We start from the raw sequence: 25870 nt of genomic DNA on the forward strand, positions 1-25870 counted from the left end.
TCCAGCCACATCCCTACTCCCTCTTCCAGCCACAAACATGCTCCCTCTTCCAGCCACATCCCTACTCTCACTTCCAGCCACATCCCTACTCTCACTTCCAGTCACATTCCTGCTCCCACTTCCAGCCACATCCTTACTCTCACTTCTAGCCACATCCCTGCTCCCACTTCCAGCCACATCCCTGCTCCCACTTCCAGCCACATCCTTACTCCCACTTCTAGCCACATCCCTACTCTCACTTCCAGTCACATCCCTACTCTCACTTCCAGTCACATCCCTACTCCCACTTCCAGCCACATCCCTGCTCCCACTTCCAGCCACATTCATGCTCTCACTTCCAGCCACATCCTTACTCTCACTTCCAGCCACATCCCTGCTCCTACTTCCAGCCACAACCCTGCTCCCACTTCCAGCTCATCCCTACTCTCACTTCCAGCCAGATCCCTGCTCCCACTTCCAGCCACATTCATGTTCCCAATTCCAGCCACAACCCTGCTCCCTCTTCCATTCACATCCCTACTCCCACTTCCAGCCACATTCCTGCTCCCACTTTCAGCCACATCAGCGCTCCCAGTTCCAACCAGATCCCTGCTCCCACTTCCAGCCACATTCATGTTCCCACTTCCAGCCACAACCCTACTCTCACTTCCAGCCACTTCCTTACTCTCACTTCCAGCCACATCCCTGCTCCCACTTCCAGCCACATCCTTACTCTCACTTCCAACCACATCCCTACTCTCACTTCCTGTCACATCCCTACTCCAACTTCCAGCCACATTCATGTTCCCACTTACAGCCACATTCATGTTCTCACTTCCAGCCACATCCTTACTCTCACTTCCAGCCACATCCCTACTCCCACTTCCAGCCACATCCTTACTCTCACTTCCAACCACATCCCTACTCTCACTTCCTGTCACATCCCTACTCCCACTTCCAGCCACATCCCTACTCTCACTTCCAGTCACATTCCTGCTCCCACTTCCAGCCACATCCTTACTCTCACTTCTAGCCACATCCCTACTCCCACTTCCAGCCACATCCCTACTCTCACTTCCTGTCACATTCCTGCTCCCACTTCCAGCCACATCCTTACTCTCACTTCTAGCCACATCCCTGCTCCCTCTTCCAGTCACATCCCTACTCCCACTTCCAGCCACATTCATGCTCTCACTTCCAGCAAGATCCCTGCTCCCACTTCCAGCCACATTCATGTTCCCACTTCCAGCCATAACCCTGATCCCTCTTCCAGTCACATCCCTACTCCCACTTCCAGTCACATTCCTGCTCCCACTTCCAGCCACATCCCTACTCTCACTTCCAGTCACATCCCTACTTCCACTTCCAGCCACATCCCTGCTCCCACTTCCAGCCACAACCCTGCTCCCTCTTCCAGTCACATCCCTATTCCCACTTCCAGTCACATCCCTACTCCCACTTCCAACCACATCCCTACTCTCACTTCCTGTCACATCCCTACTCTCACTTCCTGTCACATTCCTGCTCCCACTTCCAGCCACATCCTTACTCTCACTTCTAGCCACATCCCTGCTCCCTCTTCCAGTCACATCCCTACTCCCACTTCCAGCCACATTCATGCTCTCACTTCCAGCAAGATCCCTGCTCCCACTTCCAGCCACATTCATGTTCCCACTTCCAGCCACAACCCTGATCCCTCTTCCATTCACATCCCTACTCCCACTTCCAGCCACATCCCTACTCTCATTTCCAGTCACATTCCTGCTCCCACTTCCAGCCACATCCCTACTCTCACTTCCAGTCACATCCTTACTCTCACTTCTAGCCACATCCCTGCTCCCACTTCCAGCCACAACCCAGCTCCCTCTTCCAGTAACATCCCTACTCCCACATCCAGCTACATCCATACTCTCACTTCCAGTGACATCCCTACTCCCACTTCCAACCACATCCCTACTCTCACTTCCTGTCACATCCCTACTCCCACTTCCAGCCACATCCCTACTCTCACTTCCTGTCACATTCCTGCTCCCACTTCCAGCCACATCCTTACTCTCACTTCTAGCCACATCCCTGCTTCCACTTCCCGCCACATCCCTGCTCCCACTTCCAGCCATATTCATGCTCTCACTTCCAGCCACATCCTTACTCTCACTTCCAGCCATATCCCTGCTCCTACTTCCAGCCACAACCCTGCTCCCACTTCCAGCTCATCCCTACTCTCACTTCCAGCCAGATCCCTGCTCCCACTTCCAGCCACATTCATGTTCCCACTTCCAGCCACAACCCTGCTCCCTCTTCCATTCACATCCCTACTCTCACTTCCAGTCACATCCCTACTCCCACTTCCCGCCACATCCCTGCTCCCACTTCCAGCCACATTCATGCTCTCACTTCCAGCCACATTCCTGCTCCCAATTCCAGGCACATCACCGCTCCCACTTCCAGCCACATCCCTGCTCCCACTCCTAGCCGCACTCCTGCTCCCACTCCCACCTTCCCCACCACTGTTCCTTCTCCCAGCCCCACTCTTCTCCTTTTTGCTGGTGTACAGCCACCTCTATTAGCCCTGTCCAGTTTGTCATTATGGGAATGCCAGGTTCAGGGATATAGATCAGTGTTTCTCGACCTTTTTACTCTTGTGGAACCCTTGAAATAGTTTTTATGTCTCAGGGAACCCCTGCATAAAAATTATTATATACCATTATTAATATCTATCTCTTTTATATTTTTATCGTAGTTCATGTGGTAAATATTATACATTTTTTTGGATAATGTTTAAGGAATGCAAAAAAAATCATACTGCTCATTTATGAGACCTCACACTGAGGTTTTCATTTTAAATAATAAGAGGTTGAAGCCTTTATTATAATAACCAAGGATTTTCCAACAATATTCCATCCGTGTATAGTAATATTATGCATATAGAATTAAACAAAAATCACTCAAAAACGCATTAGTTTATTTATCACTGTTTCTCGTGGAACCCCAAGAGACCTCTTGTGGATCCCTAGAGTTCCAGGGAACCCTGGTTGAGAAACACTGGTATAGATTGAGACACAGTTGGAAAATTTCAGGGGCCAGGAGGTGTTAGACTCAAGGAGCCAATTGGAAAGGAAGCAGGAAAGGCCAAAGGGTGTAGTTGAGTGTAAGGGGGAGAGATAGGGACAGGATCCAAACCCATCCCTTGCCCTTCCTCCCCTTTCCAGGTGGTTGTCATTTTGTAGGCTTGTTCCTCTCATCTATTCCACACCTTACTGTGAGCTGTTTCTTTACTGCCCCCAATTCATGGACACATCTGGCATCAGCTTCACTCTGATTTAAAAATTGTTGCTGTATTTTCCATGTGGGAATAATGATTTGCTCACTGACTAATTTTGACAATGTCATATTTTATGTCTGATGGCATGAACAATGATCATCAACTGATGATATTTACATAGCCAGACCTGTTGACAAGCATTAATCAAACTTCCACAACCATTTGTCTGCTCTATAAACCTCAGTAAAGGCTACATACAGTGTGATAAGCCTTTAAAGCAACTTTTACATTTTGCCTAGATATAAAATTTCCTCTCACCACTGTGCTCTCTACACCAAATATGCAATTTGAAAGGTGATTAAAGAAGCAAGTGCCTGTACTCAAGGAAGATCATAAAAATTGAAATGGTACCAACTTTTAGCCCTGATTTTCTGTAGAAGTGGGCAAATGAGGTTAGTAAATCAATGCCACCAGCTACTGAAAGTAAAAAAAGAAACAAGAGGTATTCAGCAAGAACTAATCCTGATGCTGCAATGTTTCAGGATTTCCCCGCAGAGCTACAGTGGACATGTGGTGAGCTGCAGTGATCTATGTGATCCAATTGAGTCAGTAAATGAAAGAAAACTCTAAAGCAGAATGAGTCAGTGGATTTCCAAGCAAGTGAGTAGTTTATGAAATAGAAATAATGAAGGGAAAAGCTAATACTCTCTATTGAACGGTTTATGACAGAAAACCAGAGCATTGAAAGCACAGCCATTATTATGTCTTACTGGTCACTAGGGAAGTGGATTTTTACCACACTTTAAAGCCCTCAAATGAGACCCTAGAAAATGCATTTGATGAAACACTAACACATTTCAACCCTAGAAATGAAACACTTGACTGGTGCCAATTTATTTCTTGCACCCAGGAGAAAGGAGAATCCTTTGACATTTTTTGCTTGTCCCAAGACTGTTCACAGATCATTGTAGTTTCCCAAACTTCAAAGACTTGCTCATCTGATTCTTTGTGCAAACTGGGAGTTCAGCCTCAAGCAATGAGTATCATATCTCCTACCCTAAAATGGCATTGGTCAAGCTGCCCAGCTAACTCAGCAGAAACAGGCTGGGGAAGAAGGACATTCATATGCATGGATGTTCCCGCCCACTATTGTTATCCATATGGCTGACTCAAGTCAATTATCAAAAATGGCGGGAACTTGAACAGTATAAAAGCAGCCTTCCCAGCCCTAATAAAGGAGTGAGCTTAACCTGCCACACTCTGTGTGTGTGTGTGTGTGTGTGTGTGTGTGTGTGTGTGTGTGTGTGTGTGTGTGTGTGTGTGTGTGTGTGTGTGTGTGTGTGTGTGTTTGTAGCGGCTTCTGTTGGTGACCCCAACAGTTGAGAAGGAATCTAAACCTAGCAATGGAGAACAAAGGTGCAGTCAGCACAGTTGGTCTGAAGCTCCCGACCTTCTGTACAGTTCAACCCGGCATGGGGTTCGACCAGCCAGAGGCTCAGTTCCAGATCCAGGCCATCACAGCAGAGACCACCCGGTACTACCATGTGGTCAGCGCCCTGGATCCGCAGACTGCAGACAGAGTGGCCAACTTTATCCACAGGCCACCATCGGAAGGCACTTACACTGCCTTCAAAAAGCTATTAACTGAGATGTTTGGACTTTCGCGGTGAGAGCGAGGAGCGCGTTTGCTCCACCTGGATGGACTTGGAGACAGATCCCCGTTAGCACTCATCAATGAGATGCTGGCCCTCCTGGGAGATGAGCAGCCCGGCATCATGTTCAAGCAGGTGTTCCTGGAACAGATACCTGAAGACGTCCAACTTCTCCTGCTGGATGCGGATTTCACTGACCCCCCCAGAAAGTCACAGCGTGGGCAGACATCCTATGGAAAGAGAAACAGAAGTGCTCGGCTACCATGGAGTTCATAAAGAAGTCCCGCAATCGGACCGGAACAGTCCCAAGCAAAGAACAGGAGATGAGAGGCCCGGAGTGAGTCCAGCGACAAATGGTGCTTCTACCACTGGAGATGGGGCACTGACACCCGCCGATGCCAGTCCCCCTGCGAGTTCCAGGGAAATGACAAGGCCAGTCGTCACTGACAGCCACGATGGTTACTTACCAAGAGAGCTTCCTGTACGTCTGGGACCGTCTGTCTGGCAGACGCTTCCTGCTGGATACAGGAGCAGAGATCAGCGTGATACCCCCGACAGGGTTGGATACTAGGTGCAGGCTAGTGGGACACACGTTGAGGGCTGCCAACAGCAGAAGTATAGAGACCTATGGCATTCGTAGGGCCGAGCTGCAGTTCAGGGGCAATCACTTCTCCTGCGAGTTGACAATGGCCGCAGCTGAACAACCTCTCCTCGGAGCGGATTTCCTGTGAGCTCACAGCCTCCTACTGGACCTTAAGGGTAAGTGACTCATCCACACTGAGACCTACCAGACCATCGCACTGAGGGGAGCTAGGTTTCTGGCAATGCACCTGGACTCTGTCCACAACTCGGAGGATGAGTTCTCCAAGGTGATAGCGGGATTCCTGACAATACTTTTCCCTTAGTTCCCAGTGGAGATGCCTTGACATGGCGTCAGACATCACATCCTGACTAAGGGCCCACCTCTCCAGGAAAAGGTGAGACGACTTCCCCCGGAGAAGCTCTGATTGGCCAAGGAGGGGTTCCGCAAGCTCGAGGAGTTGGGTGTTGTTCGATGTCAGACAGCCCATGCGCCTCGCCCCTGCACATGGTGCCTAAAATAACTGGGGACTGGAGACCATGTGGCGACTATCACCGGCTCAACGAAGCCAACACCCTGGACCGATATCCAGTGTCATACTTCCAGGATTTTGCGGCAAACCTGCATGGGGCAACAATATTCTCAAAATGAACCTCGTGCGAGGATATCACCAGATCACGGTGCATCCTGATGACATCCCTAAGACGGCCATCATCACTCCATTTGGGCTGTTTGAGTTCCTGAGGATGCCATTCGGGCTCAAAAATGCAGAACAGATATTCCAGCGACTGATGGATGCAGTGGGCCGAGCCCTGGACGGCACTTTCATCTACCTTGATGATATCGTCGTGGCAAGTAGAACCCGACAGGAACACCTTCAACACCTCCGAAATCTCTGTAGTTGTCTGCAGGAGTTCATCCTCACCATCAACCTGGCCAAATGCCAGTTTGGCCTGAACACCATCAACGTCCTGGGCCACAGGATTACAAAGGACAGGGTCACTCCACTGCCTGACAAGGTAGAGGCCATCTGCAGCTTCCCGATGCCCAGTATAACCAAAGGTTTGCAGGAGCTTGTGGGGATGATAAACTTTTATCGCAGGTTTATCCCAGCATCTGCTCGAGTGATGCACCCTCTGTTCATCCTGATGTCCGGCAAGGAGAAGGACCTGACCTGGGTCGACGAATCCACACGTGCATTTGTGGAAACCAAAGAAGCCCTGGCCAAAGCTGCACTCCTGACCCACCCCAGACCAGATGCACCCACGGCCCTCACAATCGATGCCTCAGGAACAGTGTTTGGTGGAGTCCTGGAGCAGCAGATAGATGGCAGTTGGTACCCACTAGCTTTCTTCAGCAAACATCTGCGGCCCCCTGAACTAAAGGACAGTGCTTTCGATAGAGAGCTGCTGGCGCTGTACTTAGCCATCCGCCACTTCCGGTACTTTCTTGAGGGAAGGGTTTTCACGGACTACAAACCATTAACTTTCTACCTGGCTAAGATCTCCGATCCCTGGTCAGAGACACTTGTCTTGCATCTCGGAGTACACCACCGACATCAAGCAGCGTGGTCGCGGATGCCTTGTCAAGACACAACATCCACTCTCTGGTCAGTGGTCTGGACTTCACAGCACTGGCAGAGGCCCAGCGGCAGGATGACGAGATCCCGCAGTACAGGACTGCTGTTACAGGCCTTCGTCTTCAGGACGTTCCAGTTGGCACAGGTACTACCACCTTCCTGTGCGACGTGGCCACTGGGCAGGTTCGACCTATTATCCAACTGCATGGAGGCGACTGGTTTTTGACTCCATCCACAGGCTGGCACACCCATCCATCAGGACTACGGTCCGGCTGGTGGCCAGCAAGTACATACGGCATGGATTGCAGAAATAATTCCAGGGGTGGGCCAAGGCGTGTACACAGTGCCAAATAGCCAAAGTGCAATGACACACCAAGGTCCCCCCATAGACTTTCGAGCCAATGGAACACCGGTTTTATCACATTCACGTGGACATAGTGGGACCCTTGCCAGTATCTCAGTCTTGTTACCTGTTCACAGTGGTAGACCGCTTCAACTTGTGGTCAGAAGCAATCCTCCTGGCCGACACATCCACCAAGTCCTGTGCCAAAGCACTCCTCTCATCCTGGATTGCAAGATTCGGACTACCAAAGCACATCACTTCTGACTGAGGTGCACAGTTCACCTCCAGTTTGTGGCCCAACATTGCCAACCTGTGGGGTGCTCAGCTATATAATGCCACTAAGGCATACCACCCACAAGCCAATGGCATGGCGGAGTGTTTCCACAGGCACCTCAAGACCGCCCTCATAACTAGACTCAAGGGTCCCAACTGGGTGGACGAGCTACCATGGGCACTACTGGGCATCCAAATAGCATCAAAAGAAGACCTCCATGCATCCTCCGCTGAACTCAGCTACAGAACCCCACTCACGGTTCCTGGGGATTTAGTTCCACAGGCCAGAGGACAGCAGGAGGAGACAACCACCTTCCTGGACAGGCTATGTGTAAAGGTCAATAACCTGGCTTTGATCCCACCCTCCAGACACGGACAAGCCAAGTCCAACATCCCAACGAATTCAAGGTCTGTGAGTACGTGTTTGTACGCAGTGTAACCCACCGTTCACCACTGCAGAAGCCATACGAAGGTCCCTTTCAAGTCATCCGGAACAACGGAGCCACCTTCGAGCTGGACATTGGTGGTGAACCAAAGGTCTTCACTACAGATAGACTCAAGCCTGCCCACACAGACCCAGCAGAACCCATGGAGACACCAACACCTCGACACAGAGGGAGACCACAAAAGACTTTGGGGATTATACCTACGGACACTATAGACTGTAACACTGGTTTTGGAGAGGGGGGGGGTGTCATGTGGCGGCCTGCAATTGCGGAGATCGGGCCGGCACATCGCGCAGCAGCAGATATGGACAGAGATTGCTAAAGCGACTCCAAGGGCAACGAACCGGCAGGGGTAGAAGCTGGGGCAGCATCAGACCAACAGCCCTAAAATGGCTTTGGTCAAGCTGCCCAGCTAACTCAGCAGAAACAGGCTGGGGAAGAAGGGCATTCATATGCATCGATGTTCCCGCCTGCTATTGTTATCCATATGGATGACTCAGTCAATCAGCAAAAAACAGTGGGAACTTGAACAGTATAAAAGCAGCCTTTCCAGCCTTAATTAAGGAGTGAATTTAACCTGCCACACTGTGTGTGTGTGTGTGTGTGTGTGTGTGTGTGTGTGTGTGTGTGTGTGTGTGTGTGTGTGTGTGTGTGTGTGTGTGTGTGTGTGTGTGTGTGTGTGTTCGCTACACAAGCATAAAGAACTGTGTGTTTAATGATCAGTGGTGACTTGGAGGTCGAAGGGCCTGTTTTGTGCATCACTATGACAACCAGGTTGGCTTAGACACTGTAAGCTGGGTGGCAGGCAATCGAACATCCATTTCACAGCTTCAGCAATTTGGATTCAGTTCTTACTGTCTGGAGGATGCTTGTTTTCCTGAATATGTGAGTTTCTCCCAGGTGTTCTGGTTTCTCCCATGGGCCAAAGGAAAGCAACTGTGAAGTTAACTGGCCACTATAAGTTGCTTCCAATATTACTGAATGATAGAAGAATCGACGTGGGGTGGGGGGAAGGTATTAATTGTCGAATGATAAATGGGTTCAGGGGAAGAGATTATCCCAGAGAACTGACAGAGATTCAAATGGCTGGAGAACCACCTTCTTTGTCTTGGAAAATATGAAACATTTGAATATGAAATGAGACTGCAACAAGCGTGGCGGAATAAATAAGTCCTATGTAGGAAGAAAAAGTGTGCACAATATGGATTGGAAAATAGATTCTCCAGAGAATGGTTGGAAACCGGAACACACTGCCTGAGGAGGTGATGGAGTCAGATTTTCACTACATTTAGGAGCCATCTAGATATGTAAAATCACCAAGGCATAGAAAACTATTGGCCAGATGTAGATTAGTGTCGAAAAATGCAATAATTGGTGTGGATGTGGTGGGACAAAGGGCTTGATTCTTTACTGCATGATTCCATGTGTCTACCCTGATTAAGGAATGCTCTTCTATTCTATTCTGAGGAATTGGCACCATCTCAGGAACATGATCGAAGTAAATCAGGAGATAGCAAAGGATGAACCATTGGTATTGTAGAGTGAGAATGTTCTATCTCAACAATGAGCCTTAGTGGGGGCGTGGCCACGAGATGGACTTAGGTAGACATGTTATGGTTGAGGTTTCCGTGAAGATTACTAAATAGATGGTCAAAACTTGAAATTCAAGATTTATTTAATCAAAAATGGATAAAACTAGCATGAAGAAGCCAAAGCAGCTGAGAACAAAGATTGAAGAAGCTCCTATTCAACAGAGAACATTGGGTGAAAGTCTGAAAGGGAGTGGTGCAAAAATGGTGACGGGACCAGCAGAACCAGGTAAAACCGAGGAGTTGGGTTAAGAATTGAGCATCATCCTGGAAAAAATGGAGAATTTGAGTAACTGATTTATAAATGTTGAAATGGTGATAAGAGATGTGACAGAAAATGACCAAAATAAAAGAGATTGTTGAAAACCTGATGGAGAGAATGGGTGAAGCAGAGAGTGAATTGATAGAATGCATGAAAAACTCAAGGCTTTGGAAAAAGAAGCCAAAGAATGGACATTGGATAAGCAAGGACTGCTTGACAAAATTGGAGAATTTTAGTTGATGGAACAATGTCCACATTATTGGACTAAAGGAAGGAATCGAGGGAAGAGACCCAGTGAACTTTTCAAAAATGGATCCCACAAGTGTTGAGAGAAGACAAAGTTGGAGAAAAACTGCACATTGCGAGAGCTCACCAGGTCTTGGTACTTTTTTTTTTCATTCGACTTGGACTTGTCATAAGGTTAAAAGTTTTTGGTTACAAATTAAATTGTTTTTAGAGCAGGTATTAAAAGTGAATTTACCTTTTGACCCATTGATATTTTTATTGGAGGATATTAAGTCGATTGCTTTAGAGTTGAGATTGACAATGTATCAAATTGAGTTTTTATGTTTGACTTCGGCTGTTTCTAAAAAAATGTTTAGCTATTACATGGAAGTCTGATTTGGTTTTAAGTATGAAAAGATGGCATAATGAAAGCTTGTATTCCTTTAGAAAAGATAACATACAATTTGAGAGATAAATATTTTTTCTTTGTTAAAGTGAAGCCCATATTTGAAAGGTACTGGTGTTAAAATTTGATCTCTGTCCGCTTCGGTGGATGCCACCACTTCCACAGTCAAAAAGCTTGAATATGTCTGTATTTGCTGATGATCTCCTTTTTCTTTTCATCGTAGGTGGGTAAGGGAGGGAGGGTATTAGTGTGGTGGTTGGGGAGACTAGTTTTTTTTATTTAATCACAATACGTTTGTACTAATATACTGTAATGAATGCTATATTATGTTATATAATAAGACAGTTTACCAACACTTGGACCAACACTTGGACCCAGAAGAGCCGTGATCAGAGACCAAGGCCAATTCTGGTGAGGTTTTTAAGCTACCAAGAATGGGAGATGATTCTGGGAGCAGCATATAATTACTCTAAGCAGAATAATGGCCCGCCCAAGGTTGGTCATGAAAAGGTACTGTTTTTTCAAGACTTTAGCCCGACCTTGATTAAACAAAGAAAATAATTTGAAGATTTGAAAAGACAGTTGTACTAAAAACTTGAAATTCTCAATGATATATCCCATGACTTTAAGGGTCGAAGTAGCGGAAGGGAACCGACAATTTTTCAGGACCAAGAATGGGGTGGAAGTCTTTCAGTAAAGCTTTTTAAAAAGAAGATTAAGGTCGCCGAGGGAGAAGATTGTGAAAATATTTATAATGGAACTAAGTAGAAGTAGTAAAAGTTGTATTTTTTTATTTTTAAAAAACTGTCTTATATTTATTGTTCAAAAGTAAAGTGTACAGAAATTCTCAGGGAGAGGTCAGTAAAAGGAAAAAATCTGGGAAAAGTGGTAGCAAGGTGGAGACTCGGGTCTAAGGGGGAGAATAAGCGCCTGGACAGGAATTACAAAAAAAGATGGCGCCAAAGGAGGGGTTCGTCTTCCTCAAAAGATTCCATGGACTTTTCTCACGGGCTTTTGGGACTTTATGTACCTATTACTGTCAGGCAGGGATATTGTGTGTTTTTCTTAAAGGGGAAGGATCACTTTATTATTTAAAGATTCAAATAGATTTTACTGTTAAAACTAATGTTTTCAAGAAGAGTATGGATAGAACATTAAAATTTATTAGTTTTAATGTTAATGTAATTAACAGGAGAATGAAGAGAAAATGTCTTGGCATACCTTAAATAACTAAAGGCAGATATATTCTTTTTACAAGAAACACATCTTACCAAATTGGAACATGCAAATTAAAAAGAGGATGGGCGGGGCAAGTAATGTCATCTTCATTTGGATCAAAAGCAAGAGGCATAGCAATTTTAATTAATAAAAATATACCAATAATATTAGAAGAGACTTTAACTGATCAAGCTGGAAGATTTGTAAGGACGCACTGCAAAATTTAGGCAGAATCATGGATGTTTATGAATATTTACACCCTAAATTATGATGATGAAATCTTTCTGAAGGATATCTTTTTAAAAACCACAGGGGGATAACAAAATGTATTGATTGGAGAATATTTCAATCTTTGTTTAGATCCAATATTGGACAAATCAAGAGAACAGTAAAAAATGCAAAAGGCTGCTGTGACAGATTATAGATATGTTTTTGGGTGATAAATTGGGGCAGGTTTATTTAATGCAGGTGACATAAAAACACTTCAAAACAGATCTCATTTAAAATAACGGAGCTCTGCTTTTCTTGCTTTTTCTTTATATCTATCCTTTTCTTTGGGCTTTTTTCTTCGGTGGGGGGAGTTGAAGCATAGCCATCATGAAGTTAATACTGGATTTACATTTGAACTTGTAATTTTGAATTTTGTAATTAACTGCCTGAATGGTCAAAATTGGGGGTCAGCTTATACGCCAGATATACTTCTGAGACATTAATTTCACCTAAAAACCCAATTGATGTCAATTTGCCGTATAAGTCAATGTTGGAAGACCTCCCCACTGTTGGCATGGCACTCCCCAACACCTCCCCACTACTGGGCACCGCTCCTACTTGGGACTCTGATTTCGCCATCACCGCTCCTACCTGGGACCCTGATGTTGCCGTCACTGCTCCTGCCTGTTAGGCCGAGGTTCCTGCTCCCATTGGGAACATCATTGCAGCTCAGTGGGCCATTGCTGCTCCTGCTTGTTAGGCCAAGGTTATTTTTTACTTACTTAATTTACAGCTTTGTTATTTGTGATTGGGGTGTTCTAAAAGATTTTGGGTTGTTCCTGGGAGGCCTGGACAGCCTGAAAAATGGGGGTGAACATACTCCAGATATAACTTAAAACCATTAAAATGAGGCTAAAAATGATGTGGGGGGGGGGGGGGGGGGCTCGACCTATCTGCCAGTTGACTTGTTCGCAGAAATATGCAGTATTTCTGGGTTTCTCATGAATTGCCAATTGGCATAATCAAACTGAATTCACTTTTGGCTCAACTACACCTCTATCTGACATCAAATGTAGTTTTTGACATAATTCGTCATTTAAAGCGCAATGGATACACGTTGGACCTCTCCTGGAGCCAGGACATTGAGACAACTGTAAAGAAGATGGACCAACACCTCTTCTGTCCCAGAAGTTTACAGACGTTTGACATGTAGTCATGCATTGAACATCTACACATCCACTGTGGAAAGAAAACTGACTGGTTGCATCATGGCTTAGTTTGGCTGCGGTAAGTAGATATTAATGTCCATCATGGACTCTGAACTTGCATCCATCAAAGACATTTATGTGACACTCTGACTCAAGAAGGCAGCCAACAACATAAAAGGATTCTTATTGGTCTGGTTACATCTCTTCTCAATGCTACCTGCAGGTAGAAAGAAGAGAAGCTTGAAGACCAACACTTCTATGTTTCAGAACAGTTTTTATTGTCTGTACTATTGAAATGCCACATTTTATTTCTTGCACTAACTGTTACTGTGAATATTCTTTGATTTATCAATCTATCTTTTAAATACTGAAAGGGATTAAAAAATATAATTGTAGTTTGTCCATACTAGCACCTGTTTGGCTGCAGTAAGTAACAATTTTGGTGTATATGTACATTGTACTTGCATATGTAACATTGAATCTTGCATTCATTATCATTAATCGTCTGCCTTCATATTTTAGTTTACTTATGGCCATGAAAACCCTGTGATGATATTAATTTTTCAACCATTGAAACCTGTCTCAGTTTTCCTATAAGTTGTAAGTGATAATAATAGAGATTTAAACATTCTGGTCAAAAATGCTGGCAAACAGAAAGTGGGTTCCCAATGCATTTCATGCAATAGGCGTTCACTTAATAATGGTTCAGATGGCTGAGTAGCAAGTGGATCTGTCAGTCCTGCAAATTTTCTACATTCTAAAATGTGATATTGTTCTAAAGTAACTGTACAGGAAGAGCCTTCAGTGCTCGAGAGGAATTCAAGTGTCAGCATATTATTATAATTCAGAAGTGAATCTCCATGAGCACGACTTGCTGGCATAAGCTTTAGCCTGCATCTTCCATATTGTTTCTCATATCTCCTGCTGTAATCAGAAACATTGTCGTCACTTTCCAATGTTTCTCCTGGTGATACCCCTCTCACTGCTTTTGATGGAAGATCAGAGGTACTCGTGTAGTGTTCAGAGGCATTCTGGTATTTTGAGCTCTAGTCTTTCAAAATGTAATTGTGTTTGAAGTTCGTTATTTTTGAAGTGCAATCTCTTGATTCTTGGTTCTTGGTTCTTGATCCTCCAGAATATTTCATATAGAATTTAAACTGGAGGTGGGGGAGGGTGGGCTTAAGGAGGAGATTTTTGAAGAAGAATGGTCTTAAATGTAATTGAGTCTGGTTGTGTGAGTATGGTAGGGTGAAGATTATTCAATGCTTTAATTGTGCGGGGGAAGAATGAATTGCTGTACACATCGGTCTTGGAAGATTGCACGACAAATTGGGTTGCGTGCCCTTGTCTGCTCCAAGCGGGCTTGGGTTTGGTGTATCGCTTGTAGTCTATATAGAACAGGCAGTTTAGCATTTTGTAAAAACGGGTCAGGTGGTATGCTTCACGGCTGTCATCCAGTTTAATGAATCCAAGAGCTTTGTAACACTTCCATATGTACTTGTGACAAATCGAGCTGCCTGTCTTTGGGCTCGTTCGATGATAGTAGTGTTTTGTTTGTGTATGGGTCTGATGCAGTTACTGCGTATTCCAAATGTGGTCTGACAAGGGTGATGTACAACTTCTTGGCAGAAGTTGAACAATAATGGAAGTTGCATCTCAGAAAATTTAGGAGTCCTGTTGTATGATATGTCTGATATATCATTTTGGATTTTGATGCCATGATATTTGGTCTGTTTGGTTCATCAAGGTGACACCCAGGATTTTCTGTGATGTTTTGCTGATTTTCTCTTCCGAGTGACATGCATGGTTTCGCATTTGAAAGGATTGAACTGCAAGCCTCATTTTTGTGACCATTCTACCATGCTATCAAGAGCTTTTTGGAGAGCATCCTAGTTATCAGCCGACTTAATTGAACGGTATACCAAACAGTCATCCGCAAATAATCTAGTGGAGCTTGTGACTTTTCTGTGAATGTCATTGATGTAGAGTAAAAACAAATGTGGGCCTAACACTATGCCCTGGGATGTATTATTTAACACTGGACACCATTCAGAGCTTTTTCCATTTACGCACATCCACTGGAGACGTTTCGTTAAGAAACTGGAAATCCATCTTATAGTGTTGGAGCGAATAGCATAGTAGTCAAGCTTCTTAAGTAATCTTTGGTGGGGATTGACATCGAATGCTTTGGAGAAGTCAAGCACTGCTAAATCAGTGGTGACATTGTTATTGAAGTTTTTGGCCAGGCCATTTGTTGTCAGGATAAGCTGGGACTTGCATGATCTATGCTTCCTTCCTAAATGCATGCTGATTAGCCCCAAGAATATTGTGACTGCTAAGATGCCTCATTAGGTTGCTGTTAATTACGTGCTCCAGGAGTTTGCAGCAGGTAGTTGTTAATGAAATAGGACGATAATTTGCCGGGATGGTGGTTAAGCCCTTCTTGAAGAGAGGAATGATGTTTGCCTTTCTCCAATCCAAGGGAAGGACACCTGAGTCGAGCATCTACTGGAAGATAAACTGGAGAACAGGAACTAGTTCTTCAGTTGCAATCTTGAGGGCTTGATTCTGAATCTGGTCTGGCCTAATAGCTTTTGCAGAATTAATGCTAAGCAGTAACCTTTTGATCCTTCAACCTCAATTGCGATTGGAGGCATGTCTATATATGGGCTGGGCATTAGATCAGGTAAAGATGAAGGATCTGTATCCTCCCAGGAAAAGAAATTTTAGAATTGGTTTGCAAGAGCTTCTGCTTTCTCCTGGTCCTTGGTGATCAGGTAATTATTCACCTTGAGCATCTGGACACCAGTGTTGTCTGTCCGTCTGGATTTCACATATCTCCTTAGGATTCTCTCCTTCAAAGATTTTAGAAACATGTTGTCTATGAACACTCCTAATGGAACTGTCAACTTGCTTTCACACTCTGGTGAATTTGTCCCAGTCCGATCTTGTACCACTCTTTCTTACTGCAGAGATATTTTAGTTTCGTAGAAAACCAAGGAGGATACATATGGCCCTTAATAAGTTTATGAGGGACATGATTTGTGACAATATCATATATTGAGTCTCTTAGCCATACCCATTTGTCTTCAACAGACTTTTTAACCTGGTTGCAAATTGAAGAAATCTTTCCCGGCAAAATGTCCCTCTTTTCAACAGAAGTCCAGGTGGAGCTTACAGTACCATTCTTGCCACTGGTTAAAATGCAACCTTTGGAAAATGATGGGACTTTGGAAATACACCTTACCACTTGTCAAATTAATCCTTGTGCCAGATTTCAGATTTATTCTGAGGTTCCAGAGCAGTTTTAGCATTATTCACTCCTCGTGCCCACCAGGACAGCCATATGATTGTGGGTTGATGTCCACTGAGAAAATGTAATTATATGAAAAAAATAGATAAATTGACAAGTTAGCCATAGAACAGAAAAGGTTAAAAGAATATTGATGTGATATGGTGGCTGCAAAGCATTGGAATGGATCCCAATACAGAGGATTGAAAAACTGGCCGAGAAGATCATTGGGGTATCCCTTTTCCTTACTGATGATGTAGCGGCCCATTAACTGCGACATGACCCGGTACACAAGATGGCCGATGAACGCAGCGACCGCGCAGACCCCGCAGGGCCCAACAACCTTTGCCCTAGGTGGCTACCCGCACAACGAACAATGGCGGGAATGCCGACCAATCTGAGGCTGGCACTGCTGTGACATCACTCCTGCCATCAGCAGCGGGGAGGGAATATAAGCAGAGCTGCCAGTTCAATAAATTGGTCTTCGACTTCAACTTCTTGGGTGGGTGTCATTCTTTCCGCACTTCATGGTAGCACTCACGTTACTATGACTTTCATTAGGAGCTTTGCTTAAACAGAGCTCAAAGAATTGCAGAGGACGCTCTCCATCCAGCGCACAGTATCTTTGACCCATGACCATGAAGAATGAAGTACAGGAGAATCAAAATCAAGTCTGCCAGGCTGGGAAACAACTTCTTCGCACAGGCTGTGAGATTGATGAACAGTATCCTGTAACCGAGTAAATCATCCCAAAATATTTATATATTTATTTTAAATGATATCTTAATGTACATACAGTATTTGAATATTATGTACTGTGTATTATCGGTGTTTGTGGACTCAGAGAAACACTGTTTCACCTGATTGTATATGTTCTGTCAGATGGTAATATACTTGAACACTGCAGTTATTTGTTGACGAATGGTCATTATCCATGATAAGGTTGTTGCTTGGACTTCAGGAACTGAGTTATAGGGAAAGGTTAAACAGGTTAGGACTTTATTCACTTGAGTATAGAAGATTGAGGGGAGATTTGATATAGGTATTTAAAATTATGAGGGGGATAGACAGAGTAAATGTAGATCGGCTTTTTTCACTGAGGGTAGGTGAGATACAAACAAACCAGAGGACATGGGTTAAGGGGGAATGGGGAAAAGTTTAAGGGGAATTTCTTTACACAAAGGGTGGTGGGAATGTGTAATGAGTTGCCAGCCAAAGTGGTAAATGCAGGCTCAATTTTAACATTTAAGAATAATTTGGACAGGTACATGGATGGAAGAGGTATGGAGGGCTATGGAAAGGGTGCAGGTCAGTGGGACTCGGCAAAAAAAAATGGTTCGGCACAGACTAGAAAGGCCAAAGGAGCCTGTTTCTGTGTCATAATGTTCTATGGTTCTATGGTTCTAAAGGCTGAAGAGTAAATTCAAATTTACTCTTGCACAGGATTGTGAAGACAAGGACTACTCTATCACAGTGATAGAGATGGTGTTAGAATGGGGAATTGATAAATATTTGTTAAACAAAAATTTAAAAGCTCTTAGAAGATGCAGGGTAGTCAAGATATACTGACCACTCTTTCAGCTGGGGGACAACTCTTAAATTGCATATCTTATCTAATTCTAAACAATAAAAGGGGGATTATTTAAAGAGTTGCACATTAAATTCATCACAAACAGGAAACCATTGCAGGACTGGTGTCTTCCCTTTTCTAACCACATTTAGAGTATGTTGATAATTGAAGTACCAATAGCTGTGTAGCAGTCCTGACAAGGGACTTCTAACAACTAACAAAGGACAAGATTCGATACATCTGTGCTCTGTTTATGATTCTAAACTGAGCTTCATGCAGCCAACCATTTCAATTTCCCCCAATCATTCCTACAACAATATGTCTGTCCTGAGCCCCATCTGTTATCAGGGGAAAGGCTGAAAGTAAAATTAAAGAATAACATATCATGTTTCTCTTCTAATGGCATGGACATCGATTTTCCATCTTTCAGTAATCCCCACTCCATTTGGTTGTATGGCTTCCATCTCTTCTTTACCTACTGCTATACTTCTTTCCTTCTCTCTCTAACCTTTCTTCCTACCACCCTTCCCCGATAGACCACTGCCTCTATGTTTCTCCATCTCTCTCTCTCAGTACCTTCTGTCCTATACCCTATTATCTCTTAGTCCCTCTCCCAGCTTCTTTCCCCCTTTACATACAGTATGTAATATCATTCCCTATTCTCTTGGGTCTCAATAAAGGGTCCAGGTACAAAATGTTGACTGACTCTTTCTCTCCATGGATACTGTCTGACATGCTGTGTAACTCCAGAAATTCTTTGTTTGCAGACCAGCTTATTCTTGCTGGCAAAATCTATCCTATGCCTTCCCTGGAAGAAAATGGTTTGTCCTTTTGGTATTTGGGTGGCAAAACCGACTCGGAGTGCAGTAGTTAGTACCCTAGCCTACCACTCTTTGAATCATTTACTAACCCCATTCATTCCTTTTAGGTGGGAAACATTAAAATTGAGATTCATGTGATGAGGATAAAGGGGATGTAATTTCTCAATAAATAGAGAAAATGACTGACATGACACTTCATTTCCTATGCTTCAGAGACCCAAATACAGCTGAGGGGATAGGAGCCTGATGGTTAAATTCTTGTATTCCATTAAATGGAAATGTTTCTGAAAAGAAATCATGAAATCAGTATTTGGCCACAGGGAAATTATTTGGTGTTAAACGATCCCTTTATTTTATTTTTACAGACATTGTGCTGTTATAAACCAAAAGCTTTTAATACTGAATTTTTCTCCTTAGGACTGAATTTGACCAATTAACATCATCTCCATAAAATTACATGATTAATATTATCAATAAAAGGCATACAGAGATTTAGGAATATTTATTTTGCTTAAAGCTAATTTCTTTTTATACAACAAGAGTCATAAAAGTGCAGTGAAGTTATCAGAAAGACAGATCCTGCATCAAAAATATAAATATATGGTTCAATAAAATAATTTGTTTCACAGTGTGATGAAATATTGTGGGAATGGTTCATGCAACATCCGAATATTGAAAAAATTTGCACCCACTCGGCACCAATCTAATTCTATTATGGCTTTATTTTGAATGCAATTAACATTGCTACATTCCTATTTTTTTTTGTTATGCAATTTGACAGGAGATATGAGGTTGTTCTAATTCTACACCACAGACAGACTAAGAGATAAAACACTATTTTCATAGCAGTGTCTGCAGGGTTGGTTTTGCAAAGAGACTATATGCAATTATTCTGAAACTGCATTGGCAGCTGTTTAGTAGAAAGTTGTTCTGGTGTTAAATTAGCAATTTGTACCTCATACCCTGAGGGTCTCGGGGTATCTACGTTCATACAGTGCTGTTGAGCGAATGCTGAACAAGAACTCATGCTTATTGTTCTGGCTAATCCCCAAGTGCACCATTTTAAATTATGAAGACCAGAAGCCTGCAGGCAGGGGGGGTTCCTAATCGGAAATGGATCTATAATTGTTTATGGGATGCAACAGTAATCAGCACCAAGAAAATGAGTGGAAGTGTGATAGTTTATTGTCATGTACGCAAGTATGATGTAAAGATGCCAAGAAATTCTTACTTACTGCAGACACACAATTATGTAAAATATACAAACTACAATCGTATGTTAAACTACCATAATATGCAATGAATCATCTGGCCCATGGGTGGCCAACCTTTTATTTTTTAATTTAAACATACAGCACCGTAAAAGGCCATTTTAGCTCACATGCTGCCCAATTAACCTACTCCCGTGGTATGTACTCGTGGGCCGAAATGTCCTGTTACGTTGCTGAATGTCTAAATTAAAAATTAAAAGTTTGGCCACTCCTGATCAAGCCTATGCCACCCACTGGAACAGAGAATTCCAGAAATTCACTACCCTCTGAGTTATGAAGTTTCTACACATTTCACTTTTATGTTTATGTCTCCCGTATTCATGTTTCTCCCACTAGTGGACACATCTACCCTGCCAAGTTTCTTTAGGATCCTATCTGTTTAATCAGGTCACCCCTCATTCTTCTGAAGGGTGGCACATTTAGCATGGCTATTAGAGGACCAGCGACCTGGGTTCAAATTTGGTGCTGTCTATAAGGCGTTTGTACATTCTCCCTGTGTTGACATGGTTTTCCTCCGGGTTCTTTGGTTTCCTCCCCCGAAAACGATCCAGGGGTGTAGGCGAATTGGGGTATGTAGATGGTATGAGCTTATGGGGCAGAAGGGCCTGTTATCGAGCTGTTTACAAATTCAAGAAATACAAACCAAGGTTATCTTACCCTCTCTTGCAAGGACACAAGAACTACACAAAAGGTAAGTCTCTTTTAAGCTGAGACTTAGTTGCCTGCATTGCACACCAAGCATAGAGCCATAGAACATTTCAGCACAGAAAACAAGCCCTTTTGGCCCTTCTAATCTGTGCTTGACTATTATTCTGCCTCGTTCCACTGAGCTGCAATAATTTCATATCCCTCCATACCCTCCCATCCATGTACCTGTCTAAATTTTTCTTAAATATTAAAATTTAGGCCACATTCACCATTTCAGCTGGCAGCTCATTCCACAATCCCATTACTCCCTGAGTGAAGAAGTTCCTCCCAATGTTCCCCCTAAACCTTTCCCCTTTCACCCTTAACCCATGTCCTCTGGTTTGTATCTCACGTAACTTCAGTGGAATAAGCCTACTTGTAATTTTGCATATCTCTATCAAATCTCTCCTCATTCTTCTATAGTCTAGGGAATTAAGGCCTAATGTTTTTAAACTTTCCCTGTAACTCAGCTTCTGAAGTCCTGGACACATCCAAGTAAATCTTCTCTGAACACTTTCTATCTTATTGATATCTTTCTTGTGCAGAGATTTCATTGTGATATGTTCCATGCCCCACAATCTTGGAAACCAAAAGTGCCATCCATGAGACTGTGGTGGTACACCACCAGGGGAAACCTCTGTACCTGAAGAAGAGCACGGGGACAAGACAACACCTGGCTGGCTGTCAATCAGCCAACCTGATTAGACCAAGCACCAGCCGATCGGGTGTCAATCACCCTTCGGGATATAAGCCTGAGCTGGCCCTTCGAAGACACTCTCAGAATTTATAACAGCATTCCTCATAGCTGGCTCTGTGGAAGTTTACGTCGAATAGAGCCTGTTGTACAGTCTTTTGGTTTTGTATGTTTGCTTTTGACCGACAGTGCACCACAATTTATTCGACATAAATTCTTAAAGCTGCTATGGAAAAACTCCTGAGTGCCAGGAGCCTCGAAATCAACACACGCTACCCAGAAGCACAAACACGCTTCGAGATCTGGAAGCACACGGTCGAAGTGATCATCAAGGCTCACGCCGACGACATCTTGGACTCCGATTGAAAGAGGCTCATCTCACTCCTATCAAAGCTGGGTCCCCGAGCCTTCCAGGCATTCAAAGACTGCACCAGGTACTCGGAAGTGATGAACACCCACGAGACCATGTATAAACCTCCCACGAATGTGGTCTTTGCAAGGTTCCTTCTGAGTATCCGTACCAAATTACCCGGGGAGACGGCTGAGTCTTACCTGGGAGCCCTGCATGAGTTGGCCCAACCTTGTCTGGATGAACCCAGGGTAAATGAAAGGGAGGTCGAGAGGCTGATAAGAGACACCTACGTCCGAGGGCTACGCATGAGGGCCATCAGGCAGAAGCTGTTGTAGGACAATATCTACTCTCTAGCCAAAACAGTGGAGGTGGTCTGAACCCTGGAGGCAGCAGCCCTGCACACCGAAGCCTTCGATTCCAGGCTCCCTCAGGCCTCTGCATGGTCAGCACATTCCACTGCTGTGGCCCTAGATCAAGCTGGGGAAGAAAACATCGCTGCTGTGGGTGCCCAGCGCCCATGTAAGTACTGTGGGTCCCGATGTGGGTCTGTTCATCGATTGTGCCAAAATTGCCCAGCCAAAAACCACTATTGTTCAAAATGTGGCAAGAAAGGCCTCTTTGCCAAAGTATCCCTCTCAAAGCCAGCCGGCAGTTCAGCGGCCCTCTACGACCTCCCCCCTCCCTCACAGTTCCTGCATGTGTGATTGCCGGGCTACGCTATTGCCCCCGCAGCCACTTCTGGCCTCTCCAACCCCGGCGGCCCAACTTCCGGCCTCACTGGCAATGATCGCCATGTGCATGCCATGCGGCTGGACCAGCCCTTGCTCTTGCCAGTATAACCTCTCCACAACGATGTCACTTCCAGTCTATGTCTGCCGGGTCTGATGATGTCGCCCTCACTGATAGCCATTGACATGACATCACTTACCCCGGCGCAACGAGCACAGTCGGGGAAGAATGCCAGCCATGCCTCACCCTCCCACACGCTGCCGCCCTCTTGGGCCAGACAGGCACGGATGCCACTGTCACTGAGGCCCTCCGGGCCCCCAATGATGACCACGTGGTCAACACGAACACTGATCAGGCTGCTCTACTGAAGCACCCCACACCTTCAGACACCCCTAAATCAACAGGAAGGTAACAAGGTGCCTAATCGACAGTGGCAACACTGAGAGTTTAATTCACCCGAGCATGGCCCACTCACTAAAGCTAAAAATCTACCCCACCATCTTCTCTATCGCCTTTTCCCCCAAGGATGGGACTATCAATGACCTTGGGCACTGCTCGGCCGATTTGACCGTGGGGGGGTGAGACAAACACTGGGTTCAGGCTCCTGGTCATGCCCAAACTCTGCGCCCCAGTTCTTCTGGGCTTAGACTTCCAATGCCACTTGCAGAGCATCACCTTTGTCTTTGGGGGGGCCACTACCTCCACTCACGCTCCACAGCGCGCCATCCAACCAGCCCCAGCCAAACTGCGGCCCCTCCATGCTGTGTATCACCCCTCCCACGCTCTTCTCTCACCTCACACCAGACTGCAAGCTGATAGCTGCCAGAAGTAGACGTTATTGAGCCGCGGACAGAGACTTCATCAGGGCGGAGGTGCAGTAGCTTCTGGCGGAAGGTGTCATAGAGCCCAGTGACAGCCCTTGGAGAGCCCAAGTCCTAGTGGTCAAAGGGGGAAGCAAGCTGACGATGATCATGGATTAAAGCCAGATCATCAACCGGTAAACCCAGCTGAACACCTACCCCTTACCAAGGATAGCCGATATGGTCAATGAAATAACCCATTACTGAGTCTTCTCCACAATTGACCTGAAGTCGGCCTATCACCAACTCCCCATCCACCCATGGGACAAGCCCTATACCGCCTTTGAGGCAGACGAGTGTCTGTACCAGTTCTGTTTGGGGTCACGAATGGGGTCTCCATCTTCCAGCAGGAGATGGATCGGATGGTAGACCGATGGCGACTTGCCCATACCTAGATAATGTCACCATCTGGACCATGACCAGCAGGACCATGATGCCAACCTGGAGAAATTTCTCTGGATGGCTGAGGAGCTGAACCTCACAACAGCACCACCCGCCTCGCCTTCCTGGGGTACATCGTGACACATGGTGCCATCGGCCCAGATCCAGAACGGATGCGCCCGTTAATTGAGCTGCCCCTCCTCCCATGCTCAAAGCCCTCTGCAGGTGCCTTGGCTTATTCTCTTATTACTCACAGTGGACAAGGTCCGCCCACTGACCCAGGCTACAACTTTCCTGCTCCCACCCGAGGTGCAGGCAGCCTTCATGCGCATCAGGCAGGTGATCACAGACGCCATAATGCATGCCGTTGACAAGTACTCCCCTTTCCAGGTGGAGAGCGATGCCACCGATGTAGCTCTCACCACTACCCTCAACCAAGGTGGGTGTCTGGTTGTCTTCTTCTCCAGGACCCTCCACATCTCTAAGCTAGGGCACTCTGCCATTGAAATGGAGGCCTAGGCGATCGTGGAAGCGGTCCGCCACTGGCGCCTCTACCTGGCTGGCAGGAGGTTCACCCTCCTCACTGACCAGTAGGCAGTGGCACTCATGTTCAACACCACCCACAGGGGAAAGATCAAGAATGACAAGATCTTGCGCTGGAGAGTCGAGCTGGCAACATAAAACTATGACATCCAGTATTGTCCCGGGAAGTTTAATAACTCCCCCGACGCTCTCTCTTGGATCTGCGCATCGCTCCATGGCAACCAGCTGCAAGTACTGCACGAGTCCCTCTGCCACCTGGGTATCACCTGCTTATACCATTTTATTAAGTTCTGGAACCTCCCGTATACTGTCAAGGACGTCAGGACCATGACTGAGGCATGCCGGGTCTGCGCGGAATGCAAACCTCGCTTCTTCTGCCTGCCCCAGGCTCATGTTGTGAAGGCCACTCGGCCCTTCAAGTGCCTCAGCATGGACTTCCGTAAATCAGAACATCTATTTTCTCACGGTCATAGATGAGTACTCATGCTTCCCTTTTGCTATCCCTTGCCCAGACACCTCCACGGCCATCGTCATCAGGGCACTGAAACAGATCTTCACCATGTTTGTCTATCTCGCATTTATCCACAGCAATCGGGGGTCTAGCTTCATGAGTGAGGAACTACGCCAATATCTGACATCAAGGGGCTTCGTGACTAGTCGCATGACTAGCTACAACCCTGGAGGTAATGGGCAAGTGAAATGTGAAAATGGGGTGATCTGGAATGCAGTTCTCCTGGCCCTTAAGTCAAAGGGGTGGTCTGTAGAATACTGGCAGGACTCTCTTCCTGAGGCATTCCATGCCATTCGGTCACTCCTGTGCATGGCTACCAACAAGGCCCCTCACGAATGCATGTCTTTGCTCCCCAGAGATCAGTGACAGGAACGTCTCTCCCAGCATGGCTCACGTCCCCAGGACCGGTACTCCTGCATAGACAAGTGTGGGCACACAAGGCCGAACCCCTGGTTAACCAGGTGTTCCTCCTACACGCGAACCATAACTATGTCTACATTAGGTTCAGCAACAGCAAGGATGACACCGTGTCAACCAGGGATCTGGCACCAGCAGGAGCACCCACCACAGCACAGTATCCTCCAGCCCAGGACCACACCGGCCTGACACACCCCCCCAACAGCTATGGGGCACTCAAGACCTCCTTGGGCACCAAGGACTTACTACAACCATGGGGGACCAACCTGCCCCCCTACCCATTTGATGCGACACACATGGCTTAACCCTGGCCCCCACGCCACTCCTCCACGTTGCACCACGCCAGCCACTCCGGCCCTCGCCCCCAGCGCCTGCATACCCTCACTGACCAGTGACCAGGAGCCAGTCATGAAACGGTCGCAGAGACTCCGACAGCCGTTGGACCGTTTCAATCTCTAACTCCCCACCCCAAGGATAATTTTAAAGGAGTGGGTGACTGTGGTGGTACAC

At 45.6% G+C, this 25870-nt stretch overlaps 1 protein-coding gene across 1 annotated transcript; it reads right to left on the reverse strand.

Moving 5' to 3' along the window:
- Nucleotides 1–323: 323 nt before the first annotated feature.
- Nucleotides 324–2102, reverse strand: LOC138756739 (ice nucleation protein-like). The gene has a single exon (XM_069923124.1). The coding sequence runs from the start codon at nucleotides 2100–2102 to the stop codon at nucleotides 324–326; it is 1779 nt and encodes a 592-aa protein (XP_069779225.1).
- Between the last annotated feature and the right edge of the window lie 23768 nt (nucleotides 2103–25870).

Source organism: Narcine bancroftii, chromosome 3, assembly GCF_036971445.1.
Source record: "Narcine bancroftii isolate sNarBan1 chromosome 3, sNarBan1.hap1, whole genome shotgun sequence".
Taxonomy (NCBI): Eukaryota; Metazoa; Chordata; class Chondrichthyes; order Torpediniformes; family Narcinidae; genus Narcine; species Narcine bancroftii.

Bases quoted from the DNA above. Each gene is read 5' to 3' on its own strand.
- LOC138756739 (XM_069923124.1), bottom strand. From the start codon at position 2,102: ATGAATATGGCTGGAAGTGGGAGCAGGGATGTGGCGGGAAGTGGAAGC.